Source organism: Mobula birostris, chromosome 9, assembly GCF_030028105.1.
Source record: "Mobula birostris isolate sMobBir1 chromosome 9, sMobBir1.hap1, whole genome shotgun sequence".
Classification (NCBI taxonomy): Eukaryota; Metazoa; Chordata; class Chondrichthyes; order Myliobatiformes; family Myliobatidae; genus Mobula; species Mobula birostris.
Genome location: NC_092378.1, coordinates 2948217 through 2970026, shown reverse-complemented (window position 1 = coordinate 2970026; position 21810 = coordinate 2948217). Strand labels below are relative to the sequence as shown.

Sequence of the window (21810 nt, the reverse complement as noted above, 5' to 3'; positions counted from 1 at the left end):
AATTGTGAACTAGCCGAGAAACATTCCTGACACAAAATATCAAGTATCTTGTTATGTCAATGAATCCTCAGTAGCCTCACAGTTAGACACTAGATATGAGACTTATGGTTTCCCTGGCTGACCCACATTTTCTAGATTCCTGAGCCCTGGCCAGGCCCATAATGTTGAGGGAGTTTTTCACAGGTACAGGTTTGAGCAGAGGAGTAGGGCTTCAGACTCTTTGATAGGCCCAAAGCCCTCAACCAGCTGGTGGATTGGGCACACTCCCCATGAGTGGGGAAGTGAGTGAGCTCTGCGAGTCAGTATTGATTTGCTAGGTTGAATGGCCTCCTTATGAACCATGAGGAAAAATAATTACAGTACCATTCCAGAATTAACAAGTCCCACACCCTCTGTGCGGTAACTGTCTCTGTCTTATTCTAGTAAAGAGATTTGTGAAGCAACAGAAATCATTATGTGTCCGCTCTGTGACCGGCACTGTGGCTACCAGCGGTTATCACACAGCTGTCTCTATGCCAAGGTATGGTTGTTTGATCCGGCTGACCAATTGGGCGGGTGAGGGGTGAAATGCCAGGGCAAGGGAGCAGGGGTTGGGGGAGACAACTTGTTCACTCTGTTTTCCGATAATGACCTCTCATCTTCTTCCATCTACAGGTGACGCATCTGTTTGACAACCAAGCGACTGTGTTCTTTGCCGTTTTCATGGCCGTCTGGGGTAGGTGCCTATTATAATTGAGCAATATTTCCCTCCGATAGGTCCTGAGTTTTCACCACCGCTTGGATTCCTTTTCCAACGATTCCAGAGTGTGTCCAATCCATAAGACCATAAGATATACCAGCAGAGGCAGGCCATTCGGACCATTGAGTCTGCTCCAGCATTTAATCATAGGCTGACCCAATTCTTCCAGTCATCCCCACTCCACTGCCTCCTCCCTTTGATGCCCTGGCTAATCAAGAACCTATCTATCGCTGCCTTAAATACACCCAATGACTTGGCCTCCACAGCTGCTCGTGGCAACAAATTCCACAGATTTACCACCCTCTGACTAAAGTAATTTCTCCGCATTTCTGTTCTAAATGGACATCCTTCAATCCTGCAGTCGTGCCCTCTTGTCCTAGACTCCCCTACCATGGGAAATAACTTTACCATAGCTACTCTGTTCAGGCCTTTTAACATTCAGAATATTTCTATGAGATCCCCCCTCATTCTCCCAAACTCCAGGGAATACAGCCCAAGAGCTGCCAGACATTCCTCATACAATAACCCTTTCATTGCTGGAATCATTCTTGTGAATCTTCTCTCAGTCCTCTCCAATGTCAAAATAAGGAGCCCAAAACTGCACACAATACTCCAAATGTGGTCTCACTAGTGCCTTATAGAGCCCCAACATCACATGCTCTTATATTCTATACCTCTAGAGATGAATACCAACATTTCATTCACCTTCTTCACAACCAACTCAACCTGGAGGTTAACCTTTAGGGTATACTGCACAAGGACTCCCAAGTCCCTTTTCTTTCTGCATTTTGAATTCTCTCCCCATCTAAATAATAGTCTGCCCGTTTATTTCTTCCACCAAAGTGCATGACCATACACTTTCCAATATTGTATTTCATTTTCCACTTCTTTGCCCATTCCCCTAAACTATCTAAGTCTCTCTGTTTCCTCAACACTACCCACTCCTCCACCCATCTTTCTATCATCAGCAAATTTAGCCACAAATCTATTAATCCTGTAGTCCAAATCATTGACATACATCGTAAAAAGCATCGGTCCCAACACCAACCCCTGTGGAACTCCACTAGTAACTGGCAGCCAGCCAGAATAGGATCCCTTTATTCCCACTCTCTGTTTTCTGCCGATCAGCCAATGCTCCACCCATGCCAGTAACTTCCCTGTAATTGCATGGGCCTTATCTTGCTAAGCAGCCTCCTGCCTGCTGTAGACCAGAGCCACATTTTACAGAACACCCATGGAGTAAGGAAATGGCAGGGTCCCTCCCCTGTAGTCAGGGTATTATCCCCTGTGGGTGGGGCATTGTCCAGGGAACCACCCACTGTGAGTGGGGCATTGGCTGGGGAACTGCCCATTGTTGGTAGAGTATTGGCTTGGGAACCGCCCCTTGTGGGTAGGGCATTGGCCAGGGAACTGCCCACTGTGGTTGGCGCATTGGTCAGGGAACCGCCCAGTACGTGTGGAACATTGGGCAAGGAACTGCCCACTGTAGATGGGGCATTGGGCAGGGAGCTGCCCACTGTGGGTGGGTAATTGGCAAGGGATCTGCCCATTGTCAATGGGGTATTGGCCAGGGACCTGCCCACTGTGGGTGGAGCAGTGGCCAGGAATTTGCCCACTGTGGGTGCGACATTGGCCAGGAATCCACCCCTCTGGGGAAGAGGCATTGAACTGAGGTCTGCCCCTGTGAACAGGGCTTCGGCCTGAGAGTGGGTGCCCTGCTGGACACAGCATTGGCTGGAGATGTCCGCCCACCATGGACAGGGCATTGACCAGGGTATCAGCCACTATGGCTTTGCATTGGTTGGGTATGCACCCCTCTATTTGCTGACCAAGCACCCATTTACAATATGCGCAACTTCCCTCCTTGTATTCCCATCCTATTCCACCCCAGCTTTCTGCCGCTACACCAGAGGCCATTTACAACAGCCCCATTACCTCATGTTCCCCGTGTCCTTGGAATGACGGAGGAAACAGGAACACCCAGGGATAACCAACCGATTCCCATGGCTATCTCAACTATACCTCTTCCTACCCTATCTCCTGTAAATATGCTGTTCCCTTTCTTCAGTCCCTTTGTCTCTGCCACATCTGTTTGCGGGACGAGGCATTCCTTTCCAGGACATCAGAGGTGTCCTCCTCCTTTAAAGAACGACACCACACAGACAGCATCAGAGTTCAGGACGGATCCTACTGTAAGTCTCCGGAAGGGTGAGGCATCGGATCTGTGCTTACGTGGTGATGTGTCAGGGTGTCCCTGTGAGGAGGGTGGTATACAGGGAGTGTCACATGGTGCCAACAGCGGGCTCCTACCTCACTTATCTATGGCTTGGAGATTGCTCTGTGCACACTCACTTGCTGCTCTGTGAGATCACACAGTCCCACTACATAGGTCTTTCTTTGCCCCGTGCCCTCCAGGAAATCCACCGTGCCCCCATTCTCCAGCCCCTTGTCCCATCTGTAACCTCCTGTCTCCACTCCCCCTACTGCAGCCACAGTCTTCCTGGAGTTCTGGAAACGCAGACGAGCTGTCATTGCCTACGACTGGGACTTGATTGACTGGGAAGAGGAGGAGGTGAGTGACTATTAATGGCAGATCTTAACAAAATCTTGGAATTTGTTACTGTTCAAGCAGTTGATTAAGTTGGCTTGTATGAGAATTGTGGATGTTAATTCTCGATAGGGAAATCAGTGAACCTCTGTTGTTTGTGAGCTACAGAATTTCAATGATATGGACGAAAACGTAGATGGGTGGATTAGCAAGTTTGCGGATGTCACCAATGACTCCTTCTCCAACCCTCCTCCTCCTCTTGGACACCTCGCTCTGGTTCTCTGCCTGCCCTGGATCTTTTCATGTCTGATTGCCAACGAGATATCAACCGTCCTCCTCAAACCTTACCCCCTCTGAACACATTTCCCTCCACTTTCTCCACACCATCCCAATCTTGCCATCAAACCCACAGACAAAGGGGGTGCTGTTCTAATGTGGTGGACGGACCTCTACCTTGCTGAGGCCAGGCAGCAACATTCAGACACCACATCTGACTTACTCCTTTAAGAGGACCCCACTCCAGACCATCAGAAAACTGTCTCTAACACCATTACTGACCTCATCAACTCTGGAGAACTCCCATCCACTGCCACCAAACTCAGTTAGTTCCCTTACCCCGCACAGCTCGTTTCTACCTCCTATACTAGATCCACAAACCTGACTTTCTAGGTAGTCCCATTGTCTCTGACTGCTCCTGCCCAAATGATCTCGTATCCTCCTGCCTTGAATCCATTCTATCTCCCTTCATTCTGTCCCTTTCCACCTACATCTGCAACACTTCGCATGCCCTCGATCTCCTCAACAACTTTCAATTCCCTGGTCCTGACTATCTCATTTTCACTGTGGATGTCCAGTCTATCCCCGGTTTCCATCCCCCAACAAGAAGGCCTTCAAGCCCTCCGCATTGTTCTCATTAAAAGAACCCACCAGTTCCCCTCCACCACCACCCTCCTCCATCTGTCAGAAATGGTCCTCACCCTCAACAACTACTCTGTTAGCTACTCCCACTTTCTCCAGACTCAAGGGCTGGCCGTGGACACCCCCATGGGTCCCAGCTATGCCTACCTGTTCGTTGGCTACGTGCAACGGTCCATGTTCCAAGCCTTCCCTGGTAATGCTGCCCAATTTTTCCTCTGCTACATTGATGACTGTATTGGTGCTGCTTCATGCACCCAAGCTGAGCTCATCAATTTAATCAAATTTGCCTCCAAGTTCCAACCTGCCTTTAAATTCACTTGGTACATCTCCAACACACCCCCTCCCCTTTCTCGACCTCTCTGTCTCTATCTCTGGAGAAACTGTCGACCAGCACTTTTCATTAACCAACTGATTCCCATGGCTATCTTGACTATACCTCTTCCTACCCAATCCCCTGTACATATGTTGTTCCTTTTTCTCAGTTCCTTAGTCTCTGCCACATCTGTTTCCAGGATGAGGCATTCCTTTCCAGGACATCAGCGATGTCCTCCTCCTTTAAAGAATGGAGTTTCCCTTCCCCCAGCATTGGTGGTGCCCTCACCCATATCTCCTCCATTTCCCGGACATCTGTGCTCACCCCATCTTCTCACTGCTTTAACAGTGATAGAGTTCCTCTTGTCTTTACCTACCAACCCATGAGCCTCTGCATCCAACGCATCATTCTCCACATCTTCCGCCATCCTACCAGACCTTTCCATCTCCATCCCCCCACCTCCACTTTCCACAGGGATTCATTCTCTGAGTGATTCCCTTGTCCATTCAACCCTCCCCACTAATCTCCCTCCTGACGCATCCCTGCAGCCAACAGAAGTGCTACACCAGCCCATTCACCTCCTCTCTCACCTCCATTCAGGGCCTCAGACAGTCTCTCCAGGTGAAGCAACAACCTGCTGGGTTTGTCTATTGTGTCCAGGTTTCCGATGCAGTCTCCTCCGCATTGCTGAGATCCGGCGTATATCAGGGGACCGCTTTGTCGAGCTCCTCTGCTTCATCCACCAACGGTGGAATTTCCTGGTGGCCAACCATTTTACTTCCTATATGCATTCCAATCGACATGCCTTCTCTTTTGCCATGATGAGGCCACTCTCAGGGTGGAGGAGTAACACCTCATATTCTTTCTAATTAGCCTCCAGCCTGATTGCACGAACATTAATTTCTCCTTCTGGTCAAACAAAAATTCCTTTTCTCTTCTATTCCCCTCTCTGTTCTTTTCCCTCTTCTCCTCACCTGCCTATCACCTCCCCCGGTGCCCTTTCTCCTATAGTCCATTCTCCTCTCCTATCAGATTCTTCCTCTCTAGTTCTTGACCTTCCCCACACACCTGGCTTTCCCTATCCCCTTCTAGCTATCCTCCTTTCCCTTCCCCACCTTTTTATTCTGGCATCTTCCCCCTTCCTTTCCAGTCCTGTAGAAGGGTTTCGGCCCAAAGCGTCAATAGTTTATTCCTTTCCATAGATACTGCCTGAGCTGCTGAGTTCCTCCAGCATTTTGTGTGTGCAGCTCTGCCTTTTGAAGGTGTACTCAGTGCTGGAGAGGATAGTTCCCAAACTGAGTTTGCTGAGTTAACAATTTTGTACAGCTTTTTCCGATCCTGTTTAACTAGGAAGGGCATTGTGCCAAGCACTAATTGTAAAATGTAGTGATGAGTTGTGTTTTTCTGCCCTTGCCGAGTTCCTGCTCCAGGTGTCTCTGTTCAGAAACTCAAGCTGACCATAAATCCTCTGGCGAGTTCTCCAAGGAAAGTGGGAATTATTTCTGTTCACCCAACAGGATGAAATCCGCCCACAGTTCGAGGCGAAATACTCCAAGAAGGAGCGTGTCAACCCGATATCAGGAAAGCCAGAACCTTACCAAGCGTTCACAGACAAATGCAGCAGGATTATCGTATCAGCTTCTGGAATATTCTTCATGGTTAGTGATCATGTGGGGGAGAATGCATCAGCCTAACAGCCCGAGCACTGGACCCCTGTCACACCGGACTCGTTTCTCACCCTATTGCTTTGCCGGGGTGGTGGTGGAGGCAGCTACATCAGGGGCATTTAAGGGATTCTTAGATGGGCACATGGATGATAGAAAAATGGAGGGTTAGGGAGCAGCAAAGTGTTAGATTGATCCTGGTGTAGATTCAGTGGTTGGTACAACAATGTGATTTGAAGGGTCTGTACTGTGCTGAACCATTCTGCGTTCTATAGTCAGAGTCACACAACATGAAAGCAGGCCATTTGGCCCAACTTATCCATGCTGAACAAGATTCCCATCTAAGCTAGTCCCACTATCCCATCATTGACCCATATCCATGTACCTGTCCAAGTGTCTTTCAAATGTTGTTATTGTTCCCGCCTGAACCACTCCCTCTGACAGCCTGCTGAATATACTCACCCCCGCTCTGTGTGAAAATGTTGTCCCATCAAATCTTTCCTCTCTTACTTCATATACTTCTGAATCTTCCCTGATATTCTCCAATGAGCGCTGCAGAATTGAAGCAGTTTTGTAAGGAGGAATGGCTTAAAATTCCTCCAAGCCAATGTACAGGACTGATACAACAGTTACTGGAAACATTTGGTCGAAGTTATTGCTGTATGGGGGCGGGGGGGGGGGGGTTACACCAGTTACTGAAAACAAAGGTTCACATACTTTTTCCAACAAATACTTGTAATATTGGATAACTTTTCTCAATAACTAGTTGGACAAGTATAATGTTTGTCCTGACGAAGGGTCTCGGCCTGAAACGTCGACTGCACCTCTTCCTACAGATGCTGCCTGGCCTGCTGCGTTCACCAGCAACTTTGATGTGTGTTGCTTGAATTTCCAGCATCTGCAGAATTCCTGTTGTTTAAGTATAATGTTTCTTGTTTTATTTATTTAATTAGGTTCTCTTTATCTAGATTTAGGAGTTGTATGAATACAGTATCTGATCACATTTTAGGTCACGTTTATGCAGAAATAGAGACAATTCTACAGGTTTCCCAAACTTTCTGGCAGCACTGTACATACTTTGATATTGTACTTTGCCCCTCATGCCTGCTCTATTGTTACCTCAATTTCATTTTCCTCCCCTTGTGCCACGCCTCTCGATTTCCATGGTAACTGTGAGTGCCATGGTAATGTAGCGGTTAGCGAGATGCTAATACAGCTCAGCTCTTTCCTGAGTTTGGAGTTCAAATCCAGTGCTGTCTGTGAGGTGTCACTGTACGTCCTTCCAGTTTTTCCTGAGTGCTCCGGTTTCTTCCCACAGTCCAAAGACAAACTGGGTAGGTTAATTGGTCATTGTAAATTGTCCCACCATTAAGTTAGAGTTAATCAGGGTTGTCAGGGGTTGCTGGGCCCTCCTGGACTGAGTATTCACCCTGCAGGTGAAGACGTTTGCTCTTTCTCCATCCTGTGGTCGGCCTGTGACATGAGCATCTCTGAACTCATTCCCACAGATCTGTGTGGTAATCGCTGCGGTGTTCGGTATCGTCATTTATCGAGTGGTGACGGTCAGCACCTTTGCAGCGTTTGAGTGGGCTCTGATCCGCAACAACTCGCAGATCGCCACAACAGGGACGGCAGTCTGCATCAACTTCTGCATCATCATGCTTCTGAACGTGGTGAGTTTCCCCAGGAGAGACACATCAAGTTGGGCTGAGGGACTGGGTGGATTGTCAGTCTTTTCCCAGGGTCGAGGAGTCTAAGGCTAGAGGCCAGAGGGTGGTGCAAATGTGGGGCAAGCTTCCAGGGTAAGTGGTGGAGCTGGATACAATTACACTGTTTGAAGAAACAGACAACATTTTGGACTGAGACCTTTCATCAGGACTCATCATAAGGTCCTGCTGAAGGGTGTCAACCCAAAACCTCGACTGCTCTCCATTTCCAGAGATGCTGCCTGACCTACTGAGTTGCTCCAGCACCTTGTGTGTGTTGTTCTGGATTTCCAGCATCTGAAGAGTATATTGTGTTTATGTGTAGTGTTTTCAGGGCACCAGAGGGTTACTCTGCATCACTGATGGATCTGGCAGAAGATCCCCCGGTTTGTAAAACATCACTGAGAAACTGTTCAAGGTTTTAAATGGAGACACTTCATAAAGTGTAAATCAGTTTTGAGAAGAGACTGGGGGAATTTAATTAGATGTATGAACTGTAGAAGGCTGTGGCGAAGTCTGCTGTAGACTTCAGTCGAATGTGTATAAGATGTTCGGTTCTGGTCGCCTCGTTATAGGAAGGATGTGAAAGATTTAGAGAGGGTGCAGAGATTTATCAGGATCCTGCCTGGATTAGAGAGCGTGCCTTATGAGGATAGGGTGAGCGATCAAGGGCTTTTCTGTTTGGAGCGAAGGAGAATGAAAGGTGACTTGATAGAGGTGTATAAATAAGAAGCATAGATTGAGTGGGCAGCCAGAGAGATTCCCAGGGAGGAACTGGCTAATACAAGGGGGTATAATTTTAAGATGATCGGAGGAAAGTATAGGGGGATGTCAAAGATAGATTTTTATAGAGAATGGTGTGTGTGTGTGTGTGTGTGTGTGTGTGTGTGTGTGTGTGTGTGTGTGTGGGGAACATCCTGCCAGGGGTGGTGGTAGAGGCAGATACTTTAGGGACATTTAAGAGACTCCTGGATACAGCACTGTGCAAAAGTCTTAGGTACCCTAGTTTTTTAATATAGTTTCAGATGGTATGGCCTCCACGGAGCCCTGATCTCAACATCGAGTCTGTCTGGGATTACCTGGAGAAGCAAGTGAGGCAGCCAAAGTCTGCTGAAGAACTGTGGCAAGTTACCAGATGATTTTCTTATAAAACTGCACAACAGTGCACCTAAGAGAATTGGTGCAGTTTTAAGGCAAAGTGTAGTCATGTCAAGTATTGATTTGATTTAGTGTTTTTTTTTACTGTTTACTGCTCTTTATAGTTTTTTTGATATTTAGAAACTTTTCATTTCCGTTAATTTTGAAAGCATCTTTGCTGTACAGAATTTTTTTTACATGTGCCTAAGACTCCAGCACAGTCCTGGATGTTGTATTTACAATCGCAAAATGACGTCAAATATCAAAACTATGTGAAACTGCATTAATTGCATGATTCTGTCTTTCAGCTGTACGAGAAAGTAGCTCTTTTGCTGACCAATTTAGGTGAGTGTATGCTTCCTTAGCATTGATTCTGGGAGAGTATACTGACTGCCTGAGACTCTTATCAGGGCAGCCTGTCTTCTCCAAGATAGAACAGTACAGAACTAGACAGGCCATTTATGCTGATATCGATGCCAATTTATACTAAATGTTCTCTTCCTGTGTATCATCCACATCTGTGATTCCCTTCATATTCACGTGTCTATCGAAAAATCTCTTAAACTCCAAGCCGCCTGCTTCCACAACCAGCTCCTGTGCACACACTTTCCGGCCCCAACCTAGCCTATCCACACTGTTCAGCAGGACAATGCAAGCAACAGCAACAACAGATAGACAAGCCCCTTTCCCACCCTCCCATCCACCTGCCCCCTCACACACACACAGAGGTCTCCAACCCCAGCACCGCAACCATCGTGGCTTTGTCCTTTCACATGTACTGTACGTATCCAGTTCCTCTGTGAAAGTTTCCATTGAATCTGCTCCCATTGCATTTACAGACACTCCATTCCAGATGCCAATAACCTGCTGAGATGTTTAGGAGATTTATTCTTCCCCGTGGATTTATAACCATTTGTGATTGTGTACCTTTTCTGCAGACTCCCAAACTATATGTAAATTGGTTTATTATTGTCACAAGTACTGAGCTATGGTGAAAAACTGTCATCCATATACAATGTATTGAGGTAGTACAAGGAAAAAGCAATAACAGAATTCAGAAAAAGTCTTACAGTTACAGAGAGAGGACACCGTATGCAGACATTAAGGTGCAAGGCCATAATCAGGTGGATTCCATTTCATTATGCTGAGGCCCTCTGCTGGTCAGTGTGGCCATGGATGTTGAGTTGTGTCTGTCTACATCAGGGGTCCTCAACCTTTTTTGCACCACGGACCGGTTTAATATTGACAATATTCATGCCAACTGGCCGACAGGGATGGGGGGGGGGTTAGTGTTTAAGTAGGGTTGCCAACTTTCTCACTGCCAAATAAGGGACAAAAGTAGCAGTCAAATACGGGACAATTGTGTTTACCCCGAGAGAGACTACCATGACCATGAAGCCTTGCGTGGGCACCTGTGTGCGCATGCGTGTACGTGCTGATTTTTTTTCCCTACAAATCGGTTTTGGCTTAATCTTCCCGATTCTGTTAAGTGAAACTACAGTGTTCATACATTATTTCTACTTTATATAGGCTGTGTATTTATCATATCATTCCTGCTTTTACTATATGTTAGTGTTATTTTAGGTTTTATGTGTTGTTTGGTATGATTTGGTAGGTTATTTCAAGTTCAACAGTGTGTGACAGGGAATGAGGAAAGGTGCAGCTGACTCATATTGTTCCATATTGCCAAATCATATCGTTTCCTCGCGGCCCGATACCGGTCCGCGGTCCGGTAGTTGGGGACCACTGGTCTACATGATATGCAAAGCCAGGGCAGTACAATATGGAGAGCAAGGCGTTGTCCATGCAGCAGGCTCCCCTTCTCCACACAACTGGTGAATGCAAAGGAACAACAGAGACGAATACAGTTTGGCACCAGCGGTGTCACAGGAGTTGCCAGTCAGCGTTGAACTCAACGTAGGGCTGCCTTTGGGACTCCAGCTCCGGATTTTCATGATCAGAATCTGGTTTAATATCACTGGCATATGTCATTAAAGTTGTTGTTTTGCAGCAGCAGTACATTGCAATATTATAATGATAACTATAAATTACAATAAGTGTATGAAAAAAGGAAAATTTAATTAAATAAGTAGAGCAAAAAGCAAGGAAAAGTAGTGAGGTGGTGTTCATGGTTCGTTGTCCATTCAGAAATCTCATGACAGAGGTGAAGAAGCTGTTGCTGAACATTAAGTATGTGGCTTCAGGCTCCTGTACCTCCTCCTTGATGGTAGCAATGAGAAGAGGGCCTGTCCTGGGTGGTGGGGGTCCTTAATGAGGAGTCCTCAGTGCTGGGGAGACAAGTGCCCATGATGGAGCTGACTGAGTTTACAACCACCTTCAGTTTTCTCAGTTCCCGTGCAGTGGCTCCTCCGGACCAGATGGTGACGCAGCCAGTTAGAATGCTGTCCGTGGTACATTTGTAGAAACTTGCAACTGTCTTTGGTAACACCAAATCTCCATAAGCTCCTATTGAAATATAGCTGTGTATTTGTAATTGCATCAGTATGGTGAGACTAGGGTAGACCTGCAGAGACACTCAGGAACTTGAAACTGCTCACCTTTCCACTTCTGGTTCCTCAGTGAGGACTGGTGTGTGACCATTGTTTTCCCCTTCCTGAAGTTCTCAATCAATTCCCGGTCTTGCTAACATTGAGTGCTGTGGTTGTTGTTGTGACATCACACATCCAGCTGTACACTTCATCACTGCCTGAAATTCTGCCACCAATAGTTATGATATCAGCAAATTTATAGATGGCATTTGAGCTGTGCCTAGCCACCCACTCATGGGTGTAGAGAGAGTAGAGCAGTGGGCTAAGCACACACCCCTGAGGTGCACCAGTGTTGATCGTCAGCGAGGAGGAGGTGTTATTTCAGATCTGTACAGACTGTTGTTCCCCAGTGCGGAAGTCAAGGATCCAGTTGCAGAGGGAGATACAAAGGCCCAGGGTTTGGAGCTTGTTGATTAGAACTGAGGGTATGATGGTGTTGAACTCTTGAGTTGTAATTAATAAATAACAGCCTGATGTAGGTATTGTTATTGTCTTGGTGATCCAGACTGAGTGGAGAGCCAGTCAGATTGCATTTGCTGTTGAACTATTACTGCGATGGGCAAATTGCAGTAGGTCTGGGTCCGTGCTTAGGCAGGAGGGGATTCTAGCCATGACCAACCTCTCGAAGCATTCATCACAGTAATGTGAGTAGATTTTTCCTTGGGTTTTACTCCCAAAGCCTTCCTCATGAGTGGGTGTTGCCACAAGGTAGCAGAGGTTTGAGATCAGACTTTTCCTTCTCCTAGATGAGCTGCCAACCACGACTGACAAACCCCATCTGCCCAAAGCAACCGGTTTCTGTCAGTAGGGACGGATCCACCGGGCGTAGCAGCTGTGCCACGTGTGAAGGTCAGGAGCTGGACTTGAGGTTGTCAGAGGCCATTTGAGATGCACACCATTCATCTTCATCATTATGTGCTGTGCCATGTGATGTAGAGGGGGTGGCAGTGGGCTAACTAGAATGGTTGATCAGATTAACTGCCTGAGGGAATAATTTTTTAAGATGGTGTGAGGTTTTTGTTTTAATAGGGTTTTATAGCCTTCCCAGAAGGGAGATTTTGGAAAAAGAGAGTTGCAGGGTGGGTGATGCCCATGAATTTTCCTGTCTCCTCCCTTGTCCTGGTCACATACAAGTCTGCAGTCTTCTCCCATTTTGTCTCCCAGCCTCCTGGAGCCTCTCTCTCCTACACTCCCTGAGTGATTGCTTGGCAGTCAAACCCAGCAGCCCTGGAACATGGAGACAGCCATTGATCCCAGGCGATCATGGGTTTGTGCCTCTGGTGGACTGTGTCCTCTCCAGGATGCAAACCTGGGCAAGAAGATTTGAAGAACCGCTGTTGTCCATGCAGCAGGTTCCCCCTCTCCACGTCACTGATGTAGTCCAAGGGAAGGGCAAGTGCTGATACAGCTTGGCACCAGTGTCGTCGCAGAGACTGCCAGAGTGAAGTTGTAAACAACATTAAACTTCCTTAGGGATCCCGGCTCTGGATTTCATCCTCAGGGTTTACTCCTGAAGCCTTTCTCATGGGTGGGTGTGGCCGCAAGGCAGCAGAGGTTTAAAATCAGAGTTTTCCTTCTCCTAGACAGGCTGCCATTCAAGGCTGATGAGCCCCACCTGCCAAAGCAACCAGTTTTGAGGTGCCAGAGGTCCACCTTTGCTCCTTCTCTTGTCAGTAGAAACTGTTCCACCGGGCCTAGTGGCTAAGCCACAAGTTAAGGCCAAGAGTTGGTCTTGGTTGTCAGAGGCTGTTAGAGCCGCACACCATTTGGAGAACTTTATAGGTAGTGGGAGCTTATCCTCACTACCACCCACCCTGGCTATGACAACCTTAGGAACGAGACAGCACAGCACATCACAAAAACCAAACTTCCATCCATGGATTCTATTGTATGCTGCCTCAGTGTACAGTAAAACAGCCAGCATGATCAAAGACCTCTCCCCTCCCAGGAATGGTGACCATGACTGTCCTTGACACATTTTTCTACAGAAGTGGTTTGCCACTGCCTTCTTCTGGGCAGTGTCTTTACAAGATGGGTGACCCCAGCCATTATCAATACTCGGTAGAGATTGTCTGCCTGACGTCAGTGGTCGCATAACCAGGACATGATATGTGCCAGCTGCTCATACGACCACCCACCAACTGCTCCCATGGCTTCATGTGACCCTGATCAGAGGGCTAAGCTGGTGCTACCCCTTGCCCAAGGGTGACCTACAGGCTCGCGAAGGGAGGGAGCATCTTACACCTCCTTTGGTAGAGACATATATCCAGACCGCCAACTATTGGTGCATTTATGAGGTAGTGAGAGCTCATCTCCACTCCCCCCCCCCCCACACCCCCAAGGTATGACAACCTTAATAAACCTTATTGTACAAGGGAGCAGTTAATGGTCTTCAAACCGCAGGGTAGAAGCTGTCCTTGAGCCTGGTGGTCTTTGGGCTTCTGTATCTCCTGCCCAACGGGAGAGGGGCGAAGACAGCATGCCGGAGGAGGGAGGGGTCTTCGATTATGCTGACTGCTTTCCTGAGGCAGTGTAGAACCCACAGCGGAGAGGTTGGTTTTTCTGATGTGCTGTGCCATCTCCCCTTTCCAGTTCCGCAGGGTTTGACATTCAAGCAATCTGTCAGGGGGTGTAGGGGAGAGAGAGGCTGCAGGGGGCTGGGAGACAAAATGGGAGAAAACTGCAGGACTTGTATGTGTCCAGGACAAGGGAGAAGGCAGGAAAAATCATTGTGGCTTTACCCACCCTGTGAACTGCCTTTTCCAAAATGTGCCTCTGGGAAGCGCTAGGGGGCTGTTAAAACAAAAACTTTCTGCCTTCTTAAAACTTTATTCCCCTTGGCAGTTAATCTGATCAACCAATCTAGTTAGCTTCCCCTATCCGTCTCTATCTATTACCCCATCACTGCACTGTAAACACTTTAAACCATTTTTGATAACACCGTTTACATTGTAAATGTATGCTGGTATTTATGTATTTATGCACATTTTATTGCATACCCATATTTTTATCTTTATTTATACTTTATAATTGCTGAATGGTGTTTCTTGTTGCATGTCATGCCAACACACCACAGCAAATTCCAAAATCATGTTCATACGGTGAATAAAGTCAATGCTTGTGTTGAGAGAGATCCATGTAAACAGGGTGACTGGACAATACACAGCATATCTCGTTACTGTACTGGCAGTGCGATCTATACATGAAATATTAAGGATTGTTTAATGTCATTTCCTGTATAAGAGAACAAAATTGTTAAAATCTGGATCTGATGCAGCACAAAAAATGCAATAAGATGAAGAACACAATAAAAGTTTTAAAAAAACATAATAAATATAAATATATAAGGTAGCTTATATACATGGATTGATTGTATGTCCATTAAGTGATGCTGGCTGTGCATAAGGTGCTCTGACATGCAATGATAAAGTATTAATAAATATTATATTATTGTGGATATTAATCAGTGTGGTCTGAGCACACTCACAACCAAATTTGTGGTTAGCTAGTCAGCACATGGGTAAGGAGAATGATGGAGATATGCTTTATTTGACACAGTTACCTCAAAGCGTGCAGTGAAATGTATCATTCTGCATTAAATCAAATCAGTGGGATTTGCACTGGGCAGCCCACAATTGTCACCCCACTTCTGCTGCCAACATAGCATGTCAGCAACTCCTTAGAGTGTGGGGGGGAAACCGGAGATGCAAAGCACCCAGGGGAGACCCACACAGTTACAGGGAGAGTGTATAGACTCCATGGAGACAGCGGCTGGAATCGAACCCCAATCGGTGATCTGCTAACCACTTCAATACCGTACCATGAAGGATATTTGAAAACCACAGTTGTAAAATGATCGAACGTGGTTCAGGTCAGGGAGAGTTGGTCTGGGGTGTGATCCAGTCCAGGAAGGAATGCTGAAGTGTTGCCTCACTTTCTCTTGCTGTCTTACAGAACAGCCTCGGACAGAGTCAGAGTGGGAGAACAGCTTCGTGTTGAAGATGTTTCTGTTCCAGTTTGTGAATTTGAACAGCTCCACGTTTTACATTGCATTCTTCTTGGGGAGGTAAGCCGCCGTCACTCCACCTGCAGAACCGTATGACATGATTTGAGTTCAGCCACAGACAATCTGCCAGAGGAACTCAGGGGGGTATTGGGCAAGGGTCATTTGAGGAGTAGCTAGGAGGGGGGAAAGAGCTGTTGACATTTATGAGGTTTCTCTTAAAATGCAGCGGAGAGAGGAATTGGGAAAAGCCAACGCGAAAGCTGGAAAAAGTAGTAACACACAAAATGCTGGAGAAACACAACAGGTCAGGCAGTATCTATGGAGAGGAATAAAGTCAAAGTTTCAGGCTGAGACCCTTCATCAGGGCTAATGTAGCAGGGTCCTGATGAAGGGTCTCTGCCCAAAAATTGACTGTTTATTCCCTTCCAGAGATGCTGCCTGACCTGCTGAGTTCCTCCAGTATTTTGTTTAGAGATACGGCAGAGTAACAGGATTTTCTGGACCACAAACCCAGGATACCCATTGACACCCATTTGACCAATATCTTCGGACTGTGGGTGGAAACCAGAGCACCCGGAAGAAACCCATGCGGTCGCAGGCAGAACGTACAAACTCTTTACAGACAATGGCAGGAAATGAACCCAGGTTGCCCCATAATAACAGATGCTAACCACTACACTACCGTGTTGCCTTTTGTGGGTGTTGCTCAAGATTTCCAGCATCTGCAGAATTTCTTGTATGTAAGGAAGATGTGAGCCTTTACCACAAATAAGTTAATAAAATGCATGTGAAATGCACAGCACAGGTAAACAGTAAACAGGGATTTAAAGCAACAAATTTGTAGAGAGATCGCAGACTGTTGCAAGAAACAAAAGTTGTGATAGTAGGAGATTTTAACTTTTCACGTATTGACTTGGGCTCCCATACTGTAAAAGGGCTAGATGGGATAGAGTTTTCAAGAAAGTTTTGTTCATCAGTACATAGAAATCCCAACTAGAGAGAGTGTGATACTAGATCTATTCGGGCAGGTGACAGAAATTTGTGTAGGGGAACACTGCATCTAGTGATCATAATGTCATTGATTTCAAGCTAATTATGGAAAAGGATAGGTCTGGTCCTTGGTTTGAGATTCTAAATTAGAGAAAGGCCAATTTTGATGGTATGAGAGGATCTGGCAAGTGTGGATTGGGACAGCTTGTTTTCTGGAAAAAAGTATACTTGGTAAATGGGAGGCCTTCAAAAGTGATATTTTGAGAGTACAGAGTTTGTATGCTTCTGTCAGAATAAAAGGCAGGGATGACAGGTTTATGGCAGGTTGGTTTTCAAGAGATATTGAGGCTCTAGTTAAGAAGAAGGAGGATGTTGGAAATAAGCCATAGTCAGCACGGTTTCCTCAAGGGAAAATCTTGCCTGACAAATCTGATGGAATTCTTTGAAAAAATAATGTGCAGGATAGACAGATGATAATCGGTTGATGTTGAGGAGTAAAATTCAAACCTAGTCAATCTTTCCTTATAACTCAGGAACATCCCTGTAAATCTCCTCTGTACTTTTTCAATCTTAGTTACATCATTCCTGCAGGTAGGTGACCAGAACTGCACACAGTACTTCTTAGGGTCACAAAGAAAGCTTCTGGCACACTGGCCTTCATAAATCAAGCACTGAGTACAGGAGATGGGATGTTATGTTGAACTTGTGTAAAACATTGCGGAGGGCTAATTTGAAGTATTATGTCCAGTTTTGGTCACCTACATACGATGCAGCTAGACAGGACACTCTCAATGGTGCTCCTGGAGAAAGTTAATGCCATTTCTGTACTGTACTTGCTGCCTGGCCGAGGACTGGAGGCCCAGGGGCAGCCCGTCCTGGGGTTGGAGGCCTGACTATGTTGGTGGGACGATGGGAAAGGGGCTTGTGTTGTTCTGCCAGGCATTGTGGGCCTGCTATATCGCAGTGGAATATATGGTGACACTTGTGGGCTGCCCCAGCAGACCCTTAGGTTGTGTTGATTACTAATGCTAACGATGCATTTCACTGTATGTTTCAATGTACATGTGATAACTAAATCTGAATCTGTGATATCCTGCTCTCACCTTTGTTTCCAATCTGCCCTCAGGTTGACGGGACGTCCTGGAGCGTACCTGAGAGTGCTGAACAGGTGGAGGTTGGAAGAGGTGAGTCGCACCTGGGCAGGTAAATCACCTGTAGTTGGAGTACAACCCAGGGAGGGTGGTGTCTCCAGCACCCTCCACCCTCCCAGTGAATTGCAGGTAAGTCACCTGCAGTTGGAGTACAACCCAGGGAAGGTGGTGTCTCTAGCACAGACCCCTCCCTCCACCCCTCTCCTGGATCAACTATCTCCTTGGCTGCACTGACAGGGTGCCATCACTCAGACCCAAACCCTTACCACCTTCCTTACCCAGTGACTCCCTAACCCATCTCGCCCAGCAACCCACCAACTAGTGGACTGCAAATCCCCAATCACTCCTCCACTTTTCCAGAGGCACTGGAGTCACACAGCTCAGTAACAGACCATTCAGCTCATCTTGTCCAGTTTACCTTCCTGAGCTGGTCTCATTTGCTTGAAATTGACCCGTGTCCCTCTAAACCTTTCCTATCCATGTACCTGTCCAAGTGTCTTTCAAATGTTGTAATTGTACATGCATCTACCATTTTCTCTGGCAGCTCATTCCATATACCCAACACTCTCTGTGTGTGAAAAACCTTCAAGTTTATTGTCATCTGACTGTACAACCAAATGAAACGGCATTCTTCCAGACCTCAATGCACCCACAAAACATACGGAGAGGGGAGCTAGATTATGAAAATAAAGTAGCGCAAAATATAAAAAAGGATAGTAGAAGTTTTTAAAATTATATAAAGTGGAAAAGGGTGGCTAAATTGATTGTGGGTCCCTTGAATGACTATTTTATGTCAGTCTTCATGGTGGAGGACACGTCTAACATGCCAAAGGGAGATGTTGTGGATGTGATGGGAGGTGAGGACCTCGATACCATATCTATCACTAAAGAGATGGTGCTGAGCAAACTTGTGGGCCTGAAGATAGACAAGTCCCCTGGTCCTCATAGAATGCTTCCCATGGTACTGAAAGAAATAGCAGAAGTTATAGTAGAGGCTTTGGTGATGATTTACCAAAATTTTCTGGACTCTGGGCAGGTCCCAACAGATTAGAAGACAGCGAATGTCATGCCACTGTTCAAAAAAGGATGTAGGCAAAGTGCAGGTAACTATAGGCCAGTTAGTTTAACATCTGTGATTGGGAAAATGCTTGAAGCTATCATTAAAGAAATAACGAGGCATCTGGAAAGAAATAGGTCCATCAGGCGGACACAGCATGGATTCAGCAAAGGCAGGTCCTGTTTGACAAACTTACTGGAGTTCTTTGAGGATATAATGAGTGCAGTGGATAGAGGGGAACATATGGACGTAATTTACTTGGATTTCCAGGTATTCGATAAGGTGCCACATGAAAGACTTATCCATAAGATAAGGATGCATTGAGTTGGGGGTGATGTATTAGCATGGATACAGATTGGTTAACCAATAGAAAGCAGAGAGTGGTGATACATGGGTGTTACTCTGGTTGGCAATCAGTGGTGAGCGGTGTGTCACAGGGGTCAGTGCTGGGCCTGCAACTGTTCACGATATACATTAACGATCTGGAAGAGGGGACCGAGAGTAGTTTATCTAAGTTTGCTGATGACACTAAATTGAGTGGAAAAGCAAATTGTGCAGAAGATACGGAGAGTCTGCAGAGAGATATAGATAGGTTAAGTGAGAGGGCAAGGGCCAGGCAGATGGAGTACAATGTTGGTAAATGCGAGGTCATCCACTTTGGAAGGAAAATGAAAGAGCAGATTATTATTTAAATGGTAAAAGATTGCAGTATGCTGCTGTGCAGAGGGACTTGGGAGTGCTTGTGCATGAATCACAAATGGTTGGTTTGCAGGTGCAGCAGGCTATCAAGAAGGTAAATGGAATGTGGGCCATCTTTGCTAGAGGGACTGAATTCAAGAGCAGGGAGGTTATGCTGCAACTGCACAGGGTACTGGTGAGGCCGCACCTGGAGTACTGCGTGCAGTTCTGGTCTCCATACTTGAGGAAGGATATACTGGCTGTGGAGGCAGTGCAGAGGAGGTTCACCAGGTTGAGGGGGTTAGAATATGAAGAGAAAGAGTTGCCTGGGACTGTACTCCCTGGAATTCGGAAGAATGAGAGGAGATATTATAGAAACATATAAAATTATGAAAGGGATAGATAAGATAGAGGCAGGAAAGTTGTTTCCACTGGTAGGAGAGACAAGAACTAGGGGACATAGCCTCAAGATTTGTGGATTAGATTTAGGATGGAGATGAGGAGGAACTACTTTTCCCAGAGTGGTGAATCTGTGGAATTCTCTTCCCAATGAAGCAGTGGAGGCTACCTCAGTAAATATATTAGATTAGATTAGATTATGAGGGCACGCAGTCCTCTTTTATTGTCATTTAGTAATGCATGCATTAAGAAATGATACAATGTTTTTTCCAGAATGATATCACAGAAACACATGACAAACCAAGACTGAAAAACTGACAAAAACCACATAGTTATAACATATAGTTACAACAGTGCAAAGCAATACCGTAATTTGATAAGAGTAGACCATGGGCACGGTAAAAACAAGGTTGGATAGATTTTTGCATAGTAGGGGAATTAAGGGTTATGGGGAAAAGGCAGGTAGGTGGAGATGAGTCCATGGCCAGATCAGCCATGATCTTATTGAATGGGGGAGCAGGCTCGACGGGCCAGATCGCCTACTCCTGCTCCTATATCTTATGTTTATTATAACTGGGGAAGGGCCTTGGAGGTTTCCCTAGTTCCCACAACCCCAGTTTTACAGGTTGAAGATGAATTAGTTTGTTTTCAGCACATCTCCCAATGTGTGATAGTGTAGAGTTTGTGCCTGTAGTTTGGTATCTTTGTCTCTGTCCCACCCATCCTGCTCATGGACTGCTTGTCCCACTCCCATCATGGAGGAGGCAACATAGCTTCCACACCAGGACTACCAGACTCAAAAACAGTTACTTTCCCCAAGCTGTAAGGCTGATCAACATCTCCACCCACTAACCCACCCCTCCACACCCCCAACTACCACTACTTTATCATCTCCTGTCAGTCACCTTACATACAGACACTCCTGTGCCTAGTGTCACTTTATGGACATACAATCAATTACTGTATAGAAGCTATTTTATGTATTTATATTTATTATGGTTTTCTTATTATTATTGCATTCTTTATCCTACTGTGTTCTTTTGTGCTGCATCGAATCCGAAGTAAGTTATTTTGTTCTCCTTTACATCTATGCACTGGAAATGACGTTAAACAATCTTGAATCTTGAAAGCACAGGTTTTGCTGTGAGCTATACCATTGTAATTTTTTTTCACAACGTTAGGGTCCTGCTGGGTCTTTTTTTGTATGATTGATGCCAAATAGAGCCAGATCGCACTGCTTTCTCCGCACAGAGAAAATGTTCAGAGTGAGTGGTCCAAATGACAACCAAAGGCTGAGAATTGAGAAACAATTCCAGTTATATAGAGTTCAGTGGGATATGGAGTGTTTCAGTCTCAATACTCCTGAGGCAGGCTGCGTAACAAAATATCACAAAGACAAGAGATTCTGCAGATGTCGGAAACTAGAGCAACACATACAAAATGCTGGAGAAACATGTTGTGATAGTGACTGAACATTACAGTACAGGCTGGGTGTCAACACCTCTGAAGATCTAACCTGGCTCCAACATATTGATGTAATTACAAAGAAGGCATGACAATGGCTGTGTTTCAATGGAGAAACAAGTGCTACACCTGCCTGTCTACCTCTTCCATCACGACCGTTCAGGGCCCCAAACAGTTCTTACAGGTGAGGCTTGGGAGTCTGTTGGTGTTATATACCATGTCTGGTGCTCCCAATGTATCGGTGAGACCCCATGTAGATTGGGAGACAGCTTCACTGAGCACCTACACTCCGTCTTAATTCCACATCCCATTCCTATTCCAACATGTCAGTCCACGGCCTCCTCTTCTGTCATGAAGAGGCCACATGCAGGTTGGAGGAACAACACCTTGTATTGCGTCTGGGTAGCCTCCAACCTGATGGCATGAACATCGATTTCTCAAACTTTTGGTAATGGCCCCCCACCCCCCCTTCACCATTCCCTATCCCCTTT

The 21810-nt window shown here is 46.2% G+C and overlaps 1 protein-coding gene across 1 annotated transcript in view; it reads left to right on the top strand.

Moving 5' to 3' along the window:
• The window catches only part of LOC140203298 (anoctamin-4-like), a 138073-nt gene that overhangs the window by 73637 nt on the left and 42626 nt on the right, over window positions 1-21810 (top strand). Inside the window, exons 11-18 of the mRNA XM_072269312.1 lie at window positions 424-520; window positions 655-715; window positions 3229-3311; window positions 6036-6176; window positions 7691-7855; window positions 9334-9370; window positions 15529-15640; window positions 17697-17754. Of these exons, the coding sequence (XP_072125413.1) occupies window positions 424-520; window positions 655-715; window positions 3229-3311; window positions 6036-6176; window positions 7691-7855; window positions 9334-9370; window positions 15529-15640; window positions 17697-17754 (754 nt within the window). The remainder of the gene's footprint in view (window positions 1-423; window positions 521-654; window positions 716-3228; window positions 3312-6035; window positions 6177-7690; window positions 7856-9333; window positions 9371-15528; window positions 15641-17696; window positions 17755-21810) is intronic.